A 23,557-nucleotide genomic window follows, 5' to 3' on the forward strand; every position below is an offset into this window, starting at 1 on the left:
TTTCTTTCTTTTTGTTTTTTTTTTCTATTCTTTTATTTCTTGTTTTCACACAAAATTTTATATGCCACGGACGCTCTTTATAAAGTTGCGTACAGCTTAAAAATATATTTACCGTGCGGTCACTAATGAAGCGTAAACTGTTAAACGCCGAGCGAGGAATTCTGACAAATACATCATTGCACGCGCTCGCTCGCGTTGCATCGCTTCGTAGTGTTGTGTTTTGCATTGCATTGCATTGCATTGAGTTGAGTTGCGTTGTGTTGTGTTGTGTTCCGTTCCGTTGCGATGCGTTGCGTCGCGTCGCGTCGCGTCGCTCGAATATCCGTATAACCTGTCGCACGTCAGTTTGCTATTTTGAAACACGGAATGGAAATGTTCATTGTTTTCGCTCACGGTTTGGATATAGATTTAATTATTTAATCGAAGTTAATTAATTTTATATTAATTTCTGACATCGGGGGCGGACATCGATATGTAAACGTGGCTCGTTACGGGCCATCTCTCCTATGTCGACACTTTTAATCAATGTAAATACAACAATTCATTGTGGGTAATGACCGATACGATTCGACGAGAATCCTATGAAATCGTCGATATAAATTTTCGAAAGAATTGTCAACGTTGTTCTCACGTTTGTTAATGACCTTTACGATTGTTAAACATTTAAAAATACGCCAATCTTTTATAAATATATTTATATATATATATATATATATATATATATATATATATATATATATATATATATATATATGTAATACTAATACATAGATACGAATATCTAATCCTTTTTTTGAAATAATACCGAGCGATAACTGAAAAATTGGTGAATGAGCTGAATCAATCAAACGGAGCATTTCGAAAAATAAAAAAATATATATATAAAAAAAAAAGAAAAAATAGGAAAAATAAAAAAAAAAAGGAAGAAATAAAAAAAAAAAGGAAAAAAAAGCAAAAAAAAAAGGAAGGAAAAAAAATTACTCGCGAGTCCAGCGAGTGTACGCATTGCCCTACGCCCATCAATACTTTATCCAACAAATGCGAATCGTCCGCAAAAACCTGCCCGTACTCCGCGGTCGATTCCGCAGCGGCTATTAATCTGATATCGAAATAACGATCCCCCCTTCCTTTTTTTCTATTTTTTTTTATTACACACACACACACGCGAACACATGTACGGACACACGTCGTGCAGAGAGATATAGAAATAGAGAAATGCATACATCTGAAAATAACTGGTCAGTTACGAAACAAAAAAAAAGAAAGAAAAAAAAGCCACTTCGTACCTAATCGTCGAAAAGGTTGCGGAGTTTTCTCGCACGAAAATTCCGTGACGGGGAAAAGCGAAGCGAAGCCAAGCCCAAGCCCAAGCCCAAGCATCGGTCGGTCCCGTCGCCGGGCGACGTTCGTTGAATAGCAAAACCAAAACACGCATACACGCGAGAGAGTAACGTAGCTCGACCACTGCATCATCGTGCACCATCTGCTCGGTAATGACGCCGCTATTACCGCGTATAGGGACTTTCGGTGAATTATCGGTACATTTTCTAGGGATGCTGGACTAGTAGCAGCCGGTCACATCCCATTAGATGGATCTGATCGTTGCTCGTAACGCGTTATCGTGAACACTATGCCACGGGAGAGGGCATAATTTTTGTCTTCAACTTACTCGTTTTCGAGCGTGGTTCTCTCGGTCCATCGACGGTCACCTTGATCGCCCTGGTGTAGGTTGCTACCTGGGGTGGACTCGTCGAGACTGTTATCGTGATGCTAAAGCTTTTTCCTGGTGACAAAAATTCAAAAACAAGACAAATTCGTTTAGTTCGTTTTCCATACGATACGTTCGTTCGTTCGTTCGTTCGTTAGTCGTTAAAAAGGTGAAAGTAAAAAATAAGAAGAAAAAAATAGAAAAGTGCAAGATTGAAAAAGGATAGAAAAAAGAATAAAAATAAAAAAAAATAAAAAAGAAACTGAAGGAAGAAGAGAAACGAACGTTTAGAAGGGGGTGGAGCGAGCGTGTACATATATCACCAGCGAAGGTCTCGAGGTTGAAGGTCCGGTATATTAATTCCCTCTCCATAAATGTCCGTCGGAGAGATTGACTACGCGCTCTTAAACGGCCCATCGCGCGCTAATATGCATTTGGTAATTCGCCGCTCCTACCTTCTCGTCCGTATGGAACGAGAGAGAGAGAGAGAGAGAGAAGTCGTCCCATCTTGTCTCATTCGACCGATAGAATCCACGAGGACGTTTCTTCGAACGTTACATTGTCTCGGTTTCTTTAAAGAAAGATCGGCGGACCGACCGGTCGGTAGATTTCAAAACCGGTATCCTTTAACCGATCACCTAAGAAGATCGAATTTTCATCTCAAAAATAGGGGGAGGGGGAAAGAAAAAAAAAACTAGAAAAAAGAAAAAATGATTGCTTGAAAAACGATACGTCCTATGGTTGTTGATCGCGAAGAGAGACGATCTAACGCGTCGCGGACATGTATTCGTTTGTGTTGGCGTAAACGTCAACGATTTGTAATTGTCTCCCCTTGGTGCACCTAGGTCCACCTCGCTGTGTCTGTCAACATGATAACCGGCATCAAACACCCTCCGAACCCCACCACTACTACTATCACCAGCACCACCACCACCACCACTTCTACCACCATCACCATCAGCATCACCACCCACCCACCCCCTGGGTACTGCAACTGACTGCAAACTGAGAGAGAACGTTACGTAGCGTTATATCCTAGTTATATCGTTTCCCCTCTAAACTTCTCTCCTTCTATCTTTTGCTCTCTCTGCGATCGTTCACCGATCCTGTCGCTGTTCTCTCTCGACCCATTGTCATTGTATCCTTGTTGTCTCCGTCATCGCTGTATATCTGTTACGATACAAAATGTGATTCGTTCCCGACGAATCTAATCTACTACCTAGCCCGGATAACCTGCATCGAAACGATTGTTACGGATTTACGCGAGACGAAGAATCTTTACAATTCGATCCAGTTCTATTAATAATATTACGCATTCCCTCCTCCCCCACCCTCTATGAAAGATTCTAGCAAATTAATAAATTAAACGTCAATGCATAGTATATAAGATAAAGAAATACAAAATTCCCAACGTGATTAGCATCGTGCAACTAGACACGCATGATTTTAACTATTGTAATAAAAAAAAATATTAGAAAAAAACTCTTATTTTTCTACAAGTTAGTCGAAGGGAAAAATAAGTCTATCTAAAATCATAGTTAAGTCGAAAGGATCGTCGAGTTTCGAGCTTCTCCCCTACCCCGATCACAACGGCTAGAGAGTCCATCGCATTTGGGGCTAATAATGCCGCACAGCCGACTGCCACCCCCTCTCTTCGTGCCCGGAGCTGCGGTTAATACTCGATGATGGGAACGGTCATCTGCAGAGACAGGAGCCGGGCTGTGCATTCGCGAGCGAGCGAGGAACGAACGAACGAACGAACGGACGAACGGACGGACGGGTGGATGGACGGACGGATGGTCGGATGGTAGGATGGTAGGATGGACGGACAGATCGGACGGTAGGACAAAACCGGGCCACGCGTATGTGTCACCTATATAACGCGAGTAGCACCACGCTTGCTTCTCTCTATCCCGTACGCGATGATTCTGTCCCTAGCGTAGCACGCTTCTATCCAAATGGTGCATGTATGTGTCTATGTATGATGCGTGTACGTGTACGCTTGTGCTCGCTCGCGCGCCAGCTCGTCTACGAATATATATATGTGTCTATGTGTGTGTGTGTGCGCGTTGGTAACACAGCGAGGAATGGGATGAGTGCCATCCCAAACCGCCCACACAACCACCCGAAACCACTCGAAACCGTCCGTTAATACTCGTGGCGACGAGGCGGAGGGGACACGAGCATCAAGAGTAGGAAGAAGAGGAGGAGGAGGAGGAGGAGGTCTTCTGGGCGAGGAGGAAGAGAAGGACGAAGTGATGGTTCGGAGATAGAGAGAGAGAGAGAAATAGAGAGAGAGATAGTCTCGAAACAGGATGTCTCTGCAATTGTCAAATAATTACTATCGCTGGTAATTTCAGCCGTGTCGATATAGACTGCGGTATATTACTAATTATAGGCACGGGCCGGTAGGTCCGCGCCCGATGATGGAACGACCGCTTTAGTCTCCGCAGACCTCTTTGATCCGGCTACTATCGGCTCTCCTCGTCTCGTTTCTCTATCTTTTCCTCCTAACCCTCGACTAGCTTCTCTAGGTAGAAGCGTGGCACGTTTAGACCTGCCTAATTGTAACTTTAGTACATTGTTCTCTTTCCCTTTCCGTCTTCCTATTATGTTTCTTCTCTCTTATTTTGATTTAACGAATTCGATTCGAATTCCGTTCGAAATTTACGACAATTAGTCCGATGATATATTTATATATATATATATGTGTGTAATATGTGCATCCGGTAAATTATTTCTTTACGAACTTGAAGAGAAAAGAAACGAGAAACGAGTTAATATCAACAATATTCCTATCCGTAAATATACTCGGTGGATATTTCTTGAAGCCACTATCGTCGATGGAAGCGATACGCGGCGCGGTTCAATCAAATTAATAAGTCGCGGAAACAAAACCTCCATGATAGGAGGTTCCATTTGGTCGCGGCTGATACGAATACACCGTGGGCAGTTTGGTCAATCGTCGAAATTGAGTATTACGGATTATCTGGGTGGGTAGTTGGGGTATGGAAAGAGGAAAAGGTGGGAGAGAAATTGGGGAGGTAAAAAAAAAAAAGGTTGGTACAAAGGGATTAAAGAATTTTGACGAGAGAAGTGTCTTTCATGCTAATTGATTTCATTATCAATGTTAAAGAGAGAGAGAGAAAGAGAGAGTAAAAATGAGAGACAGAGAGAAAGAGAAAGAGAATAAAAATAAAAAAAGGAAAGAAAAAATAAAGATAGATCGATGGAAGGGGAAAGAGGCAGAGAGGAGGACTGGTAGGTGAAAATCGTCGACCCTACGTTTCATGATGAAATCAAATGAAACATAGATGGTGCCATCAACGAACGGCTCGCACGAGCAGTACAGCTCGTTAATTCATAAACGCCGGACCCTCGATGGTAGGTTCGCACAGGGTGCAAAATGCATTTGTACCTCCTGACAAATCTATCCGACTGTCCTCTAAATAATTGTCGCTACTTAATACGCGACGATAGAACTTTCGAATATTTTGATCCTACTAAAATAATAAAATAGAGAAGAAAAGAAAATAAATTTCTAGTAAAGTGCGAGCGCGCGCGCGCGCGCGCGGTGGTTGGTTTTCATATAAAAATCAAAGGGAGAAAGAAGAACGGAGAAACGCGCGTCGTAATAAAGTTGGACGCGTTTTCGATATTCGTTATAAATTCGATGGATGACTGCTCTTGACATCATACCCTTTATCGTTTCGGTTTCGTTATTAACCGTTTTGATGATCGCGAAAAGAGAGAGAGACACGGTGATCTCGTTGCATTTCCGATTTCCCTCGTCTGTATTCTGCTTTGGGGAAATAAATGACTCGAAACTGTCGATCAAAAGATCTGGTTGATTTTGGGGACTCGATGTCTCTCTTTTTCTCTCTCTCTCTCTCTCCCTAGCAGACGGACGATGATTTCTGATTAACGGCCAGTTGTTTCGTGCGTTCAGCCGGGGCTCGTGGCGGACATCGAGTAATGACTCTGGGGGCGGCGGGAGCGGGAACTCGCGAACGCAGGGCTGCCGAACGGCTAGCGGGAGACTCGAGGGTGGTTAATGATAATGATCACAATAACCGTGATTTTAGGCAGTTCGAAATCACTGCCCGACCGCTCGTACTTTCCCTTCTCGACCTCTCGTTTTACTTTCCCGCGTATATTTACAAATCATTTTCCCGATGTAAAAATAAATGAAATATTCTCGATTATTATATCTCACTAAAATGATATCTATATAATAATAGTGTCTCCAAATTTGATTCTTATTTGTAAAATAATTAACTATCCAATCGTGCTCACCTCTTCCACTTCTACCGACGAACCTAAGATCATTAAATTTGGCGACTTGATTTTTCATAAGTGCAGTCGAGTTACGCAGTTCAGCGCAACAGTTTTCATCGTTACCAGCGCGAACAGTAACGAGGGTTCCATCGCCGACCTCGCCTAGGGCTACGACTTTAAAAGCCACTGGTAGGGTTTTGTTGGATCTCCAGTGAGTTGGCAATTGACTGCAGAGGAAGTACGGCGAACCTGTGATAATAGAGAAAGATATACGAATGGTAATATGAGATAATATTTATTTTCCAATTTTCACAGAATTTGTAGTTATAATCGAATATAGGAGATTTCTCTGAAAAAAAAAAAAAGTAATGACCGTACCTGTTCTAACGAGTTCGCCGGGATGTTCAGCTTGTGCCTCACCGACGAGTCTCTCGGTCCACCAAAGTTCGCCGACGGCGGCACTCTCGCTCATTTCGCCGGCACCACCGCCGTTTTCGCCGTCGTCACCCTGGTGGTACCTGGTGTTGACCCCTTGGAGGGGTGCCAGGGAGGGACCGCACGGGCCGGCGCCTTCCTGAGATCCGACGGTGCCGTAATTCTCCCCGCAGCCCACGGAACCCACCGGTAGATGCATCCCATCGGCCAGTAGCCGCTCCTCGTCACCCACCAAACACGTATCCTCCGCGCGAGACGTCGTGACCTTTACTTCAAGCGGACCTTACCGACGGAGCCGAGCTAGTCGACCCGTCGACGAGCGACCACCACTTTGCTACCAACAGGTACCCCCACGTTGCCCTCCGCTCGCGCATTCGTCTTCTCCGATCGAGCGCATCCTTTGAATTCACCGATACATCGTTTACAATCTAATAAAAACCTCCTCTCTATCCATTTCACCAAGACTATCTTTTTTCTCTCATCAAACGATTAAAATCACTATTATATAATCAACCCCTATAAAACTATAACCAATAAGCAAGTCTTTTTACAATTTTTATCTGATTATTTTAAGTCACTCGAGAAAAAATGCGCGGGAATCACTAAGCACGTGGCTCACTGGGAATCGTCCTTCACTATCATCACTCCGAACACTAAAAAGTTTGCATAATCCTATATTATTACAATGATCAACCGATCGTTTCCCCGTATAATATGAACGTTAATTTTATCACTACTGATCTCCTGTCTCTTTTCTTTCTTTATCTTTTTTTTTTTCTTTTTTTCTACACCTCCAATGAAAGCAATTAAAAAGAAATACACAGACGTCGAGGAAAATGTTAATAATAGTATAACAACGTGAACAATGTTACTGACTAACGTCAGTCGCGGTCGACGGTGCGCGACGTAATGCCGCGGCTCAGCAGGCCGCGTGTTCCGCGGAAGCGGCCCGGGTCGGCATAACCTCCGCAACTCTCCTCTGCAACCTCCACCCCCACCCTACTCGTGCTCGCCACGGGACACGCTCTTGCTCCTTCACCAATCTCCCCACTACGATCATAACCACCACCACCACCATCACCATCACCACCACCATCACCACCACCATCACCATCACCACCACCATTACCATCACCAGTGACGACACACCACGACTGCGATGATGACGATGATGACGACTACTTATTGTTACTTGACCCCCTTTTTTAAATATAACAAATCTTTTCCTTTTTTTTTTTAATTTATATTAGGTCACTCATTCCAGGATTTCAATGCTCGCAATTTCGGGAACTCCGATATATTCGTCGAGTCTCTCAGAATCTTTATCAAAGATTGACTCCAATTATTTGAGCTAACAAGAATGCAGGACACTTTAATGCAAATACAAATGCAAATGCAAATGGGAATTATCGTAAAGATCTTACGGTAATTCCCTGTGCGTCATCCGTTCAAACACTTTTCCTATACGCTGACGTATAAGTTTTTCCGCTATCGGGTATTGAATCTTTACAAATATAATAGAGATTACTAATACTAATTCTTCATTATCCTAGTTTGATTCTAAGCGATGAATGATCGTACGAATTAGTTTCAAAATCCCGTTTTAAAACTGATGAGAAAGAGAGTAATGAATAATAATAAATAAAAAAAAAAGAAAAAAAGAAAAAAACAACGGTATCGTCTAAGACTAGCGCGTTATCATACTCTTTCCCCCTGAGACAAAAGATTCTTGCGGTAACCATGTTTTATCGCATTCGTGTGGTTTCTAAGGAGAACGTTTAGATTTCGAAGAAATTTACCGCGGTAACGAGAAAAATTAATGAAACCTTATTTAAATTAGAAAACGATATAGGAATATTTTTCCTTTTGAATTTAAATCGATATTATATATATATATATATATATAAAACGAACGAAACAATTTAAATAATAAAAAATAAAAAATATAACGTAGATAAAAAAGAAAGAAAGAAAGAAAGAAAGAGGATAATTAATAATTATCTGAGATAAAATCGCGGATAAGATTTTTTTTTTACAAACACGTATATACACCATTCATTTGCATAGAAAATCCAAGCAGAACAGTGGTGGAGGTGGTGGTGGCGGTCCCGCCGTTCGAACGGCAAGGCGTAACAAGTGTCCGCGTGACGTCACGCAACCTCCTGGAGGCGGAGCTTCCCATTGGGAAAGCAGGTGGGGGTGGGGCGAACGAGGCGCGAATCGGGAGAGCCCCACCCCCGCGAGATTTCGTTCCTTCGCGCCTCTCTACCCCTTTCGGATGGCTTGATCATTCTTTTTAACTTTTATCTCAACTCCATTTCTATTCTTTTTTCATCTCGTGTTCGACAGGAAAGTAACTAAGATTTGTCGGTCCTTTACTAAAAATTCCTCTTTTAAGAAGAAAATTACAGGTAAATTGTTAACGATAATTAACGAAATTTTCATCATTTCTAAGAATTTTCAAATGACATGAGAAAATAAACGCTGAAAAATTTTTGTTGAATAAAATTGATAGGAATTTTTTGTACAATAATCGATCATTTAAATATTTGTCGCATAAAATAAAACTAAATAAATATTTTCCATGAAGTAAATACTTTTAAATATTATAGAAAACTAATTTTTGGTAACAGGTGCGTTAAAAAAATGATGGTAAAGTAATTTCTAAAAAAATACTAATCAGAATATTGACAAAGAAATGTAAGGAGCGTTCAATGTCCTGTGTAATACCTGTTTCTTCTACAAAAAAAAGGAAAATTTAGTGATCCCACGGGAAAGAAGAGACGAAGAGTTTGCGCATACGTGCGAAAACGTTTCAGGGCGCTTTAAAGGTCTCCGAGTTGGGGTCCCACAATGCTACCGTTTATTGCACTGTGGTTTGCTAAAGTGCAATCGAGGAAGCAGATGCGGTTTCACTCGTTCGTGCGGACTTGCAAGAATGTAATTAACCCCTCGCAACTGTACGAGGTTCCTACCTGCGGCCAACCTTACTTTCCTAGGCTTAGACGAATTTTAATCATGCTTGTGACGAAGAAAGCATTTCTAAAGTTCGACAAGTAACTAAAATTATCTTCTGTATAGAAAACTGCGTCAACGGATAAATCATTCGTGAAATTATTTGATTGTGAACGCCGCTTAATTCGATAACCCGACATTTAAATTTTGTATTTATCTTACAATAGGTTAACTATTTGCTATTTGTATTTTGAGGATTTTTATTAACTTTAGAACAAACAATGTTTAATACTTTTTTTTACTTGAAAATTAATGCTCTTCCTAACTGCTATTAAAGTAAAAAAAGAAAATAGGTCAATTATTTTAAAAATACCAAATTGAAGTTTCAATCACCTGGATGTCTCGAATTGTAAATAAGTCATTTACACTACGTTATTTCCTTCTCGACGTTATGTAATATTTGTAAAAGTAATTTTTTGTTTAATGTACAATTTCGAAATTATTCGAGATAATCAAGTTAAATGGCTCACGCTGTACAAATCGTTATAAATGTGAAGTACGTTCGCCATGCGAATGGCGTCGTTCTATCGTTATTAAGATTACAGAACGAGATTATTACTAATGAGGTTTCTGGGCGGTGCTTGTTACATTAAGAAGGAGGCATTCTGGCATTACCCAGAACCTTTACAAGATTATATTTGACGACTGGTTCGAACCAAACGAGATAACGATTTGCTGTGCGTACTATAAACCAAAAGAATTCTTTTTTATATTTTTTCTTAACATTTATTTATCTTAAATACTTATGGTATCGTTTTAACTAGGACCAGTTCGAGACAATCAAAATACCGGAAGAAGTGTAGAAGACATAGTTATCGGTATCTATAAAAATATAAAAAAATATTCTACTGGTTCTAAATAAATAAAAAAAAAAGCAACGCTTTTTTATACTCAACTCTTTTTTATCGTTGCATCGTTAACGATTGAGGTTTCTATTGATAAGCTGTTTAAAAGAAATAAGAAAATTACGTGGAACCAACCACGCGACTGAAATGAAATTTTTTTAAATCTTTTATACGTCGAGATAATTATATTTAATTATTAGATTATTAAATTTTTTTGTCTGCACGTTTACGTTGTTCGCTTCATAAAAATATTCCTTTTTTTTTTGCACATTTACAATTTACACGAAAAATAAAATTATTAAGATTATATCTGTAGACATACATAACACATACTTTAAATATATATATATATATGTTTTATTTTTTAACAAACCATTTGATTATTTCAAAAAATCAATGTGTCAGAAGGACCAAAAGAAAGTGAATAATAATTAAACATATAAATAAATTTAGATTAAATTTATATTGAATTTAGCACAGCCATTCGCCCGGTAGTACTTGCGTTACATAATTTACTATTAGATTTAAATAGATCGCAAGTAATACCGACCCAGGTCTCACCGCGAGGAGGTTGCTGTGTTCGGAGACCCCCGGGCTAAGACTCTACTTCTACATTTATTTTTCTAAAAAATTCATTTCATTATAGTCATTTGTTAGAAAAAAATTTACTTGAAAAATGCAACGCGTAAAACGAGTCATTTATTTTTTCATCCAACTTATTATTCTAAGTTGGATGAAAAATCATGAACATCGTTTTAAATCGATCCTTCCTACCCGATTTACATTCCTAAATTAACGCAAACATGCAAACGCTTTTGACATAGATTCGATTGAAACTTCAATTATAAAACGCAAGTTGTTATTAAACAAACGCAATAATATTAATATTCTGATTGACATTCGAGTGAAACCTTAAATTTAATATGCAAGTTGTTACAATACGAACGCACGCATTTTGATGTGCACTGAACGTGCATCGAGTATTATTTTAATAATAATTAGAATTCGTAACGTTATAGAAAATACTCCTCATATTATTTCAAATCTGATGAAAATATTTTAATTACTCGTGAGATTAAAATATTTTCATGATTATTAATCTTTCGTAAGATTAAGAAAATTGTATAAATTCTTGTTGCATAATCTTATCATCTAATATATAATTTTATCTACGACTAATCCTCTTCAGATGCTATTAACAATATTGCCATCTGTGAACAGAAACAATCTCAAAAGATTTATAGTTAAACAAGAATCAATGGAAATCAGAGCAGCCACCAATGAAAATGTCTTGGTAGTAAATTCATAATTGACATACTTAAACAAATACTAAAAATTTACACATACAAATACACACATACATTCATACATTCATACATTTAAACAGAAAAACCAACACCACGACTACTATGAGAACACAAACAAGAAGAAGAATCAATCGAATCGAATCTTGCCAATATATCGATGACCCTGAAACAAAAATTAATTTTTTAGATTAATTGGAAAAATATTTTTAACGAATAAAAAAAAAATACAGGAACTTCGACTTCTTATTTTTTTTATCCCAATTCTTCGTTCCAGTTCTTAATAAAAAAAATAGATTTTTACCTATTCCCATCATTCTTTTACCTTAATTTTGATTGACTGACATTGTTGTAAATATCCATTGATAAAATGGTATTTTACAACAATAAATCTTAGAGCTTGGAAAAACAGTACTTTCTGTAACAAAAAACTAGATGAAAAGGGCATGTGTGGAAAAATGAAATTCGATGTACAATCCGCGATCAAAACTTTTTAATTTAGATTATTTAATGAATAATGAAATTTAAAGAAAAAAGAATTGAAATGACCAAAATGTGAACATTACAAAATTTCGAATTCTCGATGCATTTGAAAATGTGTTCTATTTTTAAGCAAAAGTGAATACGAATAAATGCATGTCTTTGATACATGCTTTTTTAAATATACAAATATATAAATAAAAAAATATTTCAATTTCATATAAAATTATTAATTGATCAATACAATTACAAATACACATAGGAAATTATTCAAGACACATTATAAAAAATCAATTGTGAATATTTCACAATATTTAAAAATTAATAAACCTCGCTTTTAAAGAAAAAAAAAAAATTACAAATATTGTACCTTACGTCGTATTACAAAATGCATACGCAATTATGCATATCGCCATAATCGTAACCATAACGAGATCAAATCTATATTTAATCGATAGATTACATAAATCTCTTATTTAATTACATTTATATTTAACGCGAAATATGCAGTTACATCGAGTGTCTGATGTACATATTACATCATTTATATACAAGACACTTTTTTATTTCTAGTAAACTATAAAAAAACAAAAAATAGTAATACAATTTCACAATTTTCGAAGCACATATTTTAAATAAAATTTGAATTGAAGTGTACACAAAGCAATATGAAATCTTTAAAGAAGAAAAAATTGAAATTCGATATACAAAAATATTAATTGAACAGTGAAACAAGATTGATAATTAATTAATTGCTATTGCTTGCTTTAACAGATTCTAGGCTAATCAAGTCTCATAGATTATTAACCGGAATAATGGGAGTAATTTTTAATTATAATTATTATTAATTTAATTTATTATTATTAATTTATAATTTAATTATTATTAATTTATTATTATATTAATTAATTATAATTTTTAATTAATAAGTGGTGCAACCTTATATCGTAGCTCTGCCCCAAATGTGGCAGGTACGCATACGTTCTTTATGATTGTAAAAAATAGAAAAATAAAATAGTTGGGTAAGATTATTCCAAGTTAAAATCTACAAGCTTGATAATCACCCAGGTGTATTTACAATCCCGTATACAAGCCTGGGGTCCCTGTTCTCAACTTATTCGTAATAATCCACACTCTCTCGAGAGAGTGTGGGACAGCCTTTTAATTCGGTTTATTTGTATATCAAGATTTATGCATTTTATTCATATTGTATAATTTCTTCTATTATAAATCTCTGTGTGAAAATATTTCAATGATTTTTATATCATCTCTCTCTGGTTTCCTCTCTTTGGTTTCTTCTCTTAAAAAACTTTTATTTATATATATATATTATTAAAAATAGTTTCTTTAAATATTTCTTATGCAAAGTTGATATTTATTTGTTAATAATTTTAGAATCAAAATGCACAACCTTGACATAATTTATATGCACTCGCATGTGCTGGCTGTACTTTCGTGTATTTTCATTCGCTTAGCAAGACTTATACGTTTCTAATCAGAATCATTCAAAATAGCTTTTCCATTTTAATTTGCACTATTTAATTATTATATAGATTATATACAAAATGAAATTTTCTAATTATTATTAGATAAATTTCTTTGGTTAAAAAAAAAAATACGAAGATTGAAATATTACAAATATTTATTTATTAAATACTTTCATCAGTGCACTTATTCATTCATTTTTGATCATTCTGAATGAGAAATGTATATTCTTACCATATTTTCATCTGCATTTAGCAGGTATGTTCGACTGCATTTAGCAGTTATATTCATCTGCATTTGGCAGGTATGTTCGACTGCATTTAGCAGTTTTGTTCATCTGCGTTTAGCAGATATGTTTGTACTTACTGCGATTTTCGTATGCACTTTTCAGTGCAGGCAAGCCTTTTAAATTGTTTCATTTATGTACCAAAACTATACATTTTTATTCCAAAAAAATTATTATTTACTTTTATATAATAAATAAAAACATATATATTAAAAAAATTGTTTTCATATTACTCATTATTTCTCCTCCATATATCTCTTGTAAAATCTTTCTTTAAATATTTGTGTATAGTAAAAATAGTTTCTCCCACTCTCTCTTATGAACTTATTAACTCTTTCACTTGATATTTATTTATAAATAATTTTGGAATGAAAATATATATTCCGGACATATTAATATGCACTTATGAGTGCTGGCAGCCAGCATAATTATATTCATCTGCATTTAGCAGGTATGTTCGATTGCATTTAGCAATTATATTTATCTGCATTTAGCAGGTATGTTTGTACTTACTGCGATTTTTGGTATGTTCGATTGCATTTAGCAATTATATTCATCTGCATTTAGCAGGTATGTTTGTACTTACTGCGATTTTCGTATGCACTTTTAAGTGCAGGCAAGCCTTTTAAATTGTTTCATTTATGTACCAAAACTATACATTTTTATTCCAAAAAAATAATTACTCTACTTTTATATATAATAAATAAAAAAATATATTAAAATTGCGTTTTCATACTACTCATTATTTCTCCTCCATACATCTCTTGTAAAATCTTTCTTCAAATATTTATGTGTAATAAAAATATTTTCTCCCACTCTCTCTCTTATGAACTTATTAACTCTTTCATTTGATATTTATTTATAAATAATTTTGGAATGAAAATGTATATTCCGGACATATTAATATCCACTTATGAGTGCTGGCTGCCATTTGTTTTATTTCATTTATTTAGCAAGACATATACGTTTCTAATCAGAATGATTCAAAATACCTTCTCATTAATTTGCACTATTTAAATATAAATCATTTATTATATGTATAGAGTGTGTGTGTGTGAAATGAAATTTACTAATTATTGTTAGATAAATTTCTGTGTTTAAAAAAAAATAATATGAAGATTGAAATATTAAAAATATTTATTTATTAAGTACTTTTATCAGTGCATTCATTCGTTTATTTTTGATCATTCTGAATGAGAAATGTATATTCTTACTGTATGTTCATCTGCATTTAGCAGGAATTTCCATCTGCATTAAGCAGGTATGTTTGTACTTACTGCGATTTTCATATGCACTTTTCAGTGCAGGCATGTACTTACTGCGATTTTCATATGCACTTTTCAGTGCAGGCATGTACTTACTGCGATTTTCATATGCACTCTTCAGTGCATTCAATAAGAGAATGATTCAAATTTTCTTTTTATTAATTTGTTACTATTAAAAAAAAAAAATCAACGATCATATATTCAATAAAAAAGAAATGTATAAATAGGATAAAAGACTATGTAAAGCAAAGTGAAAATATGAGTCTGGTAACCATTGGGATGCAATAAAAAATACATTACATTATATATATTCAAAAAATTATTATATCTTGGAAAGAAATTGAAATATATTGAATTGAGAAATGAATTGAAATATTGAAATATTTAAAATATTTAATTATTATATACTTTGATTAATGTGTTTATTAATTCAATTTGAATCATTCTGAATGGTGAAACCTTTATTTTGCGTCCTCTTCTTCCATCGTTGTATCCAAATGCACTATTTGTGCAAGCTGCAGCAATCCATGGACGTCCACACAATTTAAACGAACGTGACTCTAATTTAATGAAAAACATCAAAGACTCTAATTTATATAATTCAAAAATGCAATGACTCGACTATTAATTTATTTTAATAAGAAAAATGTAATGGGACTCTAGTTTTAATCTAATGTAATAAAAAAATTGCAATGACTCGACTTTTAATATAATCTAACAAGAAAACTGCAATGACTCGACTTTGTATCAAATAGAAAAAAATGCAATGACTCTATTAATTAAATAAAAATAGCAAAATCTAGATTCTAGTATTTAAAAGACTTTAATTTTTCACGAACGCGAGTGTGGGACATCGTTGGGAGATGGAATGGTCCATCATCTCCATTCAGGAACAACTTATAACTAATACTACTACGAGCATAAGTGACAACGTGATAAAGGGGTAAACAAAGGGATTTTGATATGACCACGAATCATTGATCAAAGAATTATCAAAGATATCCTTTGAAAAATAACTCGTAGTCGAATAGTTGCCCACTTGATACCACAAATTTGTGGGGGCCTCTTCGGCATTTAGCCTCTTCTTTGCTTCGTGCCCTGACCACTGCAATGGAGCATTCCCTACGTGCGACGCAAGAAAAGAATTACGTGTCAAAAAACGCCCTACCGTTTGAAACAATACATCATAAAAATTGGCACATTTCAGTGGATTATATCAAAAGAATGAAATCGTCCCTGAGCTAAACCGACCTAATTCCGACCTGTTCTCACCATACGCGACAAGACTCAAACCCTCGTGTTTAATAAAACGCATTTTATTGTACGAGACGCATTTGATCTAAGCTGAAAGAAAATTGGGAAGGAACCAACACAGTTATTAGTAATTTTATTTCCGCAGGTTTTTACGCTGGTATTTTTTTTTTGTTTTTGTTTTTATTCTTATTTTTACTTAACCTAACGAGAGGTAAGAGCTTGCAACGTACAGTATCGATTTATTCTAAATAATATAACCACTGAAATATGACAAAGTTCATAAATGCATCATCCCAAACGCCACTGACGAATCCCAACACGCAAACTCAACTGCGTTCCTACCTAAGTGCGTCTCGATTTTTTCTAACACAATCTTTACTTATTTATTTATTTGTAAAAAAAAATTAAAAAAAAATAAATGTGTACAAGAGTAAAAAAATATTGAATTAATTCCGTAAAGTAATTATACTAGCCTGTGGACGATCAATGGACTCGAAAGAATTCACCGATCGTACGCAACTACACAAGCACATTTAATCGAATGCTCCAGCAGATATAATTTTTTTTTCTGAATGATGAACCTATTACAAACTAAGATTAACACGTTGCACATTAAAGGTGACAATGTTTCGATAAAAAGAAAAAATTACAACAATTGTAATAATCTCATTTTATTCGAATAAGTGTATGTTATTTCTAACATTAAAAAGTATATTACTAAAAATCGCGAGGTGCAAGTGTTAATATACTTAAAAAACTAAGTATCAAAGCTAATTCAAAATCCTTTGCTAAGTTCAAAAGATATTAGGTGATCTATCTAATGTTCTCATTGGTTGCAAAGTATTTTTGAACTGTTCGATACAATTATCTTAACTTAAAATGCATAGTATCAGCAAAAAAAGTGGAGAGAAAAGGTATAATGAAAAATATAAAAATTTGCTGACACTTAGCCGAAACCCCGGAGGCAGGAATGTCCACCCTGAATGGAAGCAAACCTATTGCCGTACCCGGTCCTTACCTACTTAAAATTAAAATATTCACATACACTCAGAAAAGTATGCTACCTGCCTGCCTATCAACCTATATTTAAAAGTGCAAACAGACACACCAACACAATCATTCCACGCTGGATCTGTACTCACATACCACCAGGGTGCAAAAAGCCTACACTAGAGAGCATGCCCCGGGGCACCTCCGACACCCTAGTTCAACCACGTTCTAAACTTATATTCTATAAGGTTACGTACCCAATGCTGTAATCGTCTGCCAAGGCTAGTGATTATTGCAATAATAACTAATGCAAAAATACTGGTACATACTAGTATATATCTGCATACTAGTATAATACAAGTATTGTCAAATTTCCACAAATAAATGTGAAAACTCTACTACTCAAAACGATTTGGGAAAAAAAAGATGAGAAAAATTTAATGTAAGTAAAAAAAATACAAGTACATATCACACGTGATTGTACAAGTATTTATTTGAATATTGAATAATGCATTAATAAAAAACTTTCGCGGAACGATGTACAGAACACACTACCTGATACGCACACACTGGTGTAAAGTACATCGTGCAATCACTAACACAATGACAGCCGCCAAAGGAAAACTTAATAACTAATAACCCATGCAAACTTTTTCTCACCCATACGTGTAACACCTGGGTAACACGCATCGATGAGAACGAAGAGAGCATAGGGGGGAGAAAAGGGGTATTAGTATATTAGGCTGAAAATCCTGATCTAAAAATACATAATTAACATACATATATACATGAAAAAACATTTTTATAAAAATTCATCTAAACGGATTAAGGACTCTACAAGTCATTTGGTGAATAATGACTTAAGCAAGTGAATGAAAAAAAAAAAAATACCCCATAAGAAACGTTTTATATTATTATATAATACTGTTTCGAGGTAGTGCAGTGTAGAGTGATTCTAACGGTGATAAAAGATGGATGTTTCTTGCAAACCTCGGACGACTCTTTCATTAAATGGCTGTTCTAATTAAAGAACTGGGTTTTAAACCACCACTTAATTGCCAGAATCTATCCGTTCGCGAATTTGATTTGTCTTCTTGCTCATTTATTGATAATAATATCGAAGTATCGATATATCGAGATAAATCACGATTGAAATACTAATCACGATTGAAAAACTAATCAAGATTGAAATACTAATCACAATTGAAAAACTAATTAAGATTGAAATTTTAAGTGCGAAGCAATGCATATAAAATAATTTTTACATGCTTTATTGGCACGAAATCGAGTAAATTAATGCTCGATTTCACCATTACTAACACGATTAAATACGTAAAGGGAAAAAATAAGTAGAATAATTAATTGCAGTGTTAATTAAGTGAATTGAAACCGATGAAACAAGAAGACCCTAGCCTAATCTAAATAAATCACATGTATAAAAATCACATATATTGGGAATCACTCGTGAGCAAAACCAAAGATTTCACTCACGGTCGCTTATGCTCGTTTCGGACAAAACACATCTACGAATACAACCAGGAACCCGTGCCGATATTGGAACTTTCATCCTCGGCATGATTGGGTCACTGGAGGAACTTTAAATTTGTTCACTCACTCGTTACCAATTGTTACCATAAAAATAAAATAAAAAATGAAACTGAACAATTGGCAGTAGAAGTTCTGCGATGGCTCCAAAACACTCGTCCCCCTCGCTGTTGGTTGAACGATGTCGTGAAGTTGATTTAAATTGGATGAATTGTTGAATTGTTGAATGTTGAATTGTTGAATGTTGAATTGTTGAATGTTGAATTGTTGAATGTTGAATTGTTGAATCGTTGAATCGTTGAATCGATGAATAATCTGTAATTAAAAATAAAAAATAAAATTAATTATGTTTCATATCATTCAAAATATTTTTAATGAACGTAAAGTATAAATAAAAACAATCATGATTTAAAAAATGAATGTGTGTGAGAAATAATAATTAAGATTACAAAATAATACTAACCGTTGATTGATCCAGACGAAGCCCCAGATTCGTCGATAAAGATGATCCAGAAGAAATAAAAATGTTGATTCACACTTTCGACCATGACAATATTTTAATCGATACGCAAATCCTCTTCTACCGAATTGGCCGAAAGTGTGTTAATGATTCTAATCGCGTACCGAGCAAATTGATTTTTTAACAAGAATATTTTAACAATTCTTGCATTGATTTTAAATTACGATTGAATTACTTTTAAAACAATCTGTGCGATTGCATACAAAAAATGCAACATTTTTCGAAACAAAGTGACTCTAAGATTGCATTGCTCGCAATCGCAACTGAAGCTCTGAAAATCAAAGTTTAGTTAAAGCAAGTCGTAGCGTACTTCTGTTTATTTATTATGCTATAAGTAAAAACTATATTAATTGTTTTATAATTCAATTATTTAAACTACATGATCGAAAAATTCTAAAATCGTGTTACTATTTTTATATGCTTTAATTATTAATAAAAAAAAATATTCAATAGATGTAACCACAAACTTGTAAGCTACATAAAAACAAAATTAAGATAAAATACAAACGAACAAATATCGCGTTGCATTCTATCTTTTAAAAAATAAATTTCATCGCGATAGGGTTATTATTACAGAAGTATACTAATTGCGTTGATACCTATAAGAAATAATAGATATAGCATTAGTGTAAAACTAAACAAGGTACAATATTTATTAATAATCATTTGAACAATTAATTAGAATCGATTAAACGTGTCTTGAATTATTTATATGAATTTAATACCATAATAGATAAAATGAATTTAAATAAATAAAATTTAAACAACATTCGCAACGCGTAATTAAATAATTAAAATCAATAAATCATTTCATTTGCATTAGAATTAATTAACAAAACGTGAAGTTACAATTTTCTAATGCATCGAACGTCAGCCATTGGCCCGACAGTGCTTACGTTGCACCATACAAATTCTATGGACACCGTAAGCAATATCGGTTACCGGATCTCACCACGGGGAGGTTGCTGCGTCGGAGATCCATTTGGAAATGAACAAATCTCTACAATTAAAAAAAGAAATAAAGTAATATTATATTTATACGCACTTACATATCCAATTATTGATTAGTATGCTTTCAATGGGATGATGGTAAACGTCTTTTTAAAACCTTAAAATAAAATAAAACTATGGTAAAAATCTTTCTGAAAATTTAAAAAAATATAAGATTAATTAGTTCTGATTACAAATCTTTTTATCTAATTTCAAGACATGCATACCATCAATAATGACTGCATCAACCTGTTAATCAAATGATATTTAATTAAAATATTATTTAATTACGTAGAAATAAATTCCTACGCGGAGCGTGAGCACGTACGTCTTGTCTCTTCGTAGTTCCAAATAGAACTAAGACGTTATAAATGAGTCACCTCTCCCCTTCCCACCTCTACCTGAGCTGATGATGCTCGTGTTTTTCTATGTGTACTTGGTACATAGAATACGCCGAGCGATATAAACATAACCGACGCTTGCCTCGTTTGACTTTGACCTTCCCCTCTACCTACCTTTCTTTCCTTATACATTCAATAACATGGATTATAACGACTTTTAATAATGAAAAATAAATACGCAGATATTAAATACGTTCCTATAAATAAAAAACAAACTCTAAGAATGTTTTCAAAGCTATTTCTTCTACCGATGTATGTTTTGTATTTCTTTAAAGATATTATCGATTTTTATTTATCTCTCTGATTATTTAGATGATTTTTAAATATATATGTATGTATGTATGTATGTATGTATGTATGTATGTATGTATGTATGTATGTATGTATTGGTTCTTTGATTGAAATAATTTTAGTAATAATTATTAAATGTAATCTTGAATTTTTGATAAACTTAATTAAAATGCATATACATATTAAAATATATATTAAATATATTATGTTGCTAGGTAATTTAGGTCATTAATAAGTATATATATATCGATTATATATTGGATTAAATTTATTAAAAAATAATTGTTAGATAAATCTCATATTTTTGATGAGCCTAACTACAATACATATACATACATATTAAAACATATAAGATATACTAGTTTTTCTTTTTTTTTAAATTTTACCAACATATTCTATAAATGTGTGTGTTATAACTGTTTAAATAAAACATTTACAAGTCCATGTCCTATGAAAATAATTTCAGAAATAGAATCCCATCATAAAAAGCATATGATAAATTTTGATGCTCAGCTAGATTTTATTTTCTGTTAATTTTAATTCTCAGACTTTCTATTATCGTACTAATGTAACATTTTTTCAATTATTTTTAATAATGACATTTTTGCACTTTGACTCGTATCGCATTTTAAATTGTTTGTGCCTGTTGTCTGGCTATCTCGTATCTCCCCTGTCGTCTTCCACAAGTCTTGACCGATCGATATTTCCCCCGTTTCTTCCCCACGACTATAATAACGTGATCCCCTTAAAACCTTTTGCTTTTCGTCTCATTTGAAAATTTTCGGTACCCTTTCAAAAAAAAAAAAACCTTCACTTCAACAAGGATTTAGTTAACGTACATGCGTAAATAAAATTACCTTTGTCAGAGTAATTAATGATTTAATTCGTAATATTTTCTTCACTTACTTTTAATATGTAAATTAAAACTTTATAATGTTACGACACTGAAAGAACAAAATCATTATTAATATTAAGTATCTATTTAAATATATTAATTATTACTATAAATAATATTATATACACGTACATATGTACACATAATTATAAAAGTGGTCAATGTCAAAATTAAAAAATAAAATGAGTTTATCAGTTATTTCACATCACATTATTTTAATTTTAATTAATTTAATGTAATTATTGTTAAAAAAAAAAAAATGCACCGTTCGATAATGCTTGTTATTTCAACACATTATATGGAATTCATTCAGTGTTCAAATGTAATCCTTTAAATATCTCGAAACAAGAAATATATATATGACTTACAATTAGATCATTTTCATAATTACCAGCTTATATAATAACGATAGTAATAATTATTAACAGATAAAATACGAATGAAAATTAATTGATCGTGATTATGGTAATTTTCTAATATTGAAAGAGTACACGTTATAACAGCGCGTTGGGAAATGAGATAACTATAAAATATTCGTTTTTCAATACGGAAACATATCACGAAAATAGTAAACAAAAGCTAACGCTCGTTTGAACTTGTGAATTATATGTACGTTTCTTCGAGATATAAACATAAAATCTAAACATATGTCCTCAGTCTCGCGTGTATACTCGTAAGATACGGATCGTCGTTGACGTCAAAGATTTCTTAATCGTTTTTTATTACTCTTTGGATTTTTGAGTTTTTCGTGATGCAAACAACGTTATAAAATATATTGGTGAGTACTTTTACATAAGAAATGCAATAGTCGTGTAATGACGTATAAGGGCGTAAGTTAATCTGCCGTTAGGTTTTACCCAAGCTAATGAACTATAAATAAGGGTTGGAATATTTGCAGCAAGTGGACAGCCACACTTACTGACCCTCGGTAATTAAAATCCCGTCCTAAATCAGGACTAGGGACCAGATTAGACAACCCTTTCCTCTTCTTTTTCTTTTTCTTCTTCTTCTATGTCTCAGCTTAATCCAAAATCTATGAAACCTTTCAAAGAAGAATGCAGGAAAGTCTCCTATAATACGGTACCTTCTTATAACACAGTTTCAAAATAACATAATAGAAAAGTTTATAAATATGTGTACTTTTTTAAAACGAGATATAACATTGAGAATAAGATTCTGATACAACACATTAGACAATAATTGTGAATATATTTTTTTAAAACACAATATTCTAAACTTACTACAATTGTTAATTTGATCACATATTTTATTTAAATTGTAATATAAATTAATTGTTAACTCTCTCTTGTGGAAAAGATTTCAATAACAATTACATACTCTTCTAAAACATAATTATAAAATCAGTGAAATTTTGGAAAATGTCTGTGTTTCGATCCCAGATAACATTTTATTTCGATAGATCGAATTTAACATTTAACGAAATTCCAACTGAAATATAATTCTAAAGTATCTTATAACGCAGCTTCGACGATTCGAATTAACCATGTTATAGGAGGTTACATTTATACATTAGTTTCGTGACTTCATTTTCATTGATAACAATTTTCTA

At 33.9% G+C, this 23,557-nt stretch overlaps 1 protein-coding gene across 1 annotated transcript in view; it reads right to left on the reverse strand.

Annotated features, from left to right (window-relative positions):
• The window catches only part of LOC122526594 (protein lozenge-like), a 30,950-nt gene extending 24,330 nt beyond the window's left edge, over positions 1-6,620 (reverse strand). Inside the window, exons 1-3 of the mRNA XM_043650109.1 lie at positions 6,365-6,620; positions 6,005-6,235; positions 1,670-1,783 (exon numbers count right to left, since the gene is read on the reverse strand). Of these exons, the coding sequence (XP_043506044.1) occupies positions 1,670-1,783; positions 6,005-6,235; positions 6,365-6,620 (601 nt within the window). The remainder of the gene's footprint in view (positions 1-1,669; positions 1,784-6,004; positions 6,236-6,364) is intronic.
• Positions 6,621-23,557: the final 16,937 nt, after the last annotated feature.

This window comes from Polistes fuscatus, unplaced genomic scaffold (assembly GCF_010416935.1).
Source record: "Polistes fuscatus isolate 324 unplaced genomic scaffold, CU_Pfus_HIC Scaffold11, whole genome shotgun sequence".
NCBI lineage: Eukaryota > Metazoa > Arthropoda > Insecta > Hymenoptera > Vespidae > Polistes > Polistes fuscatus.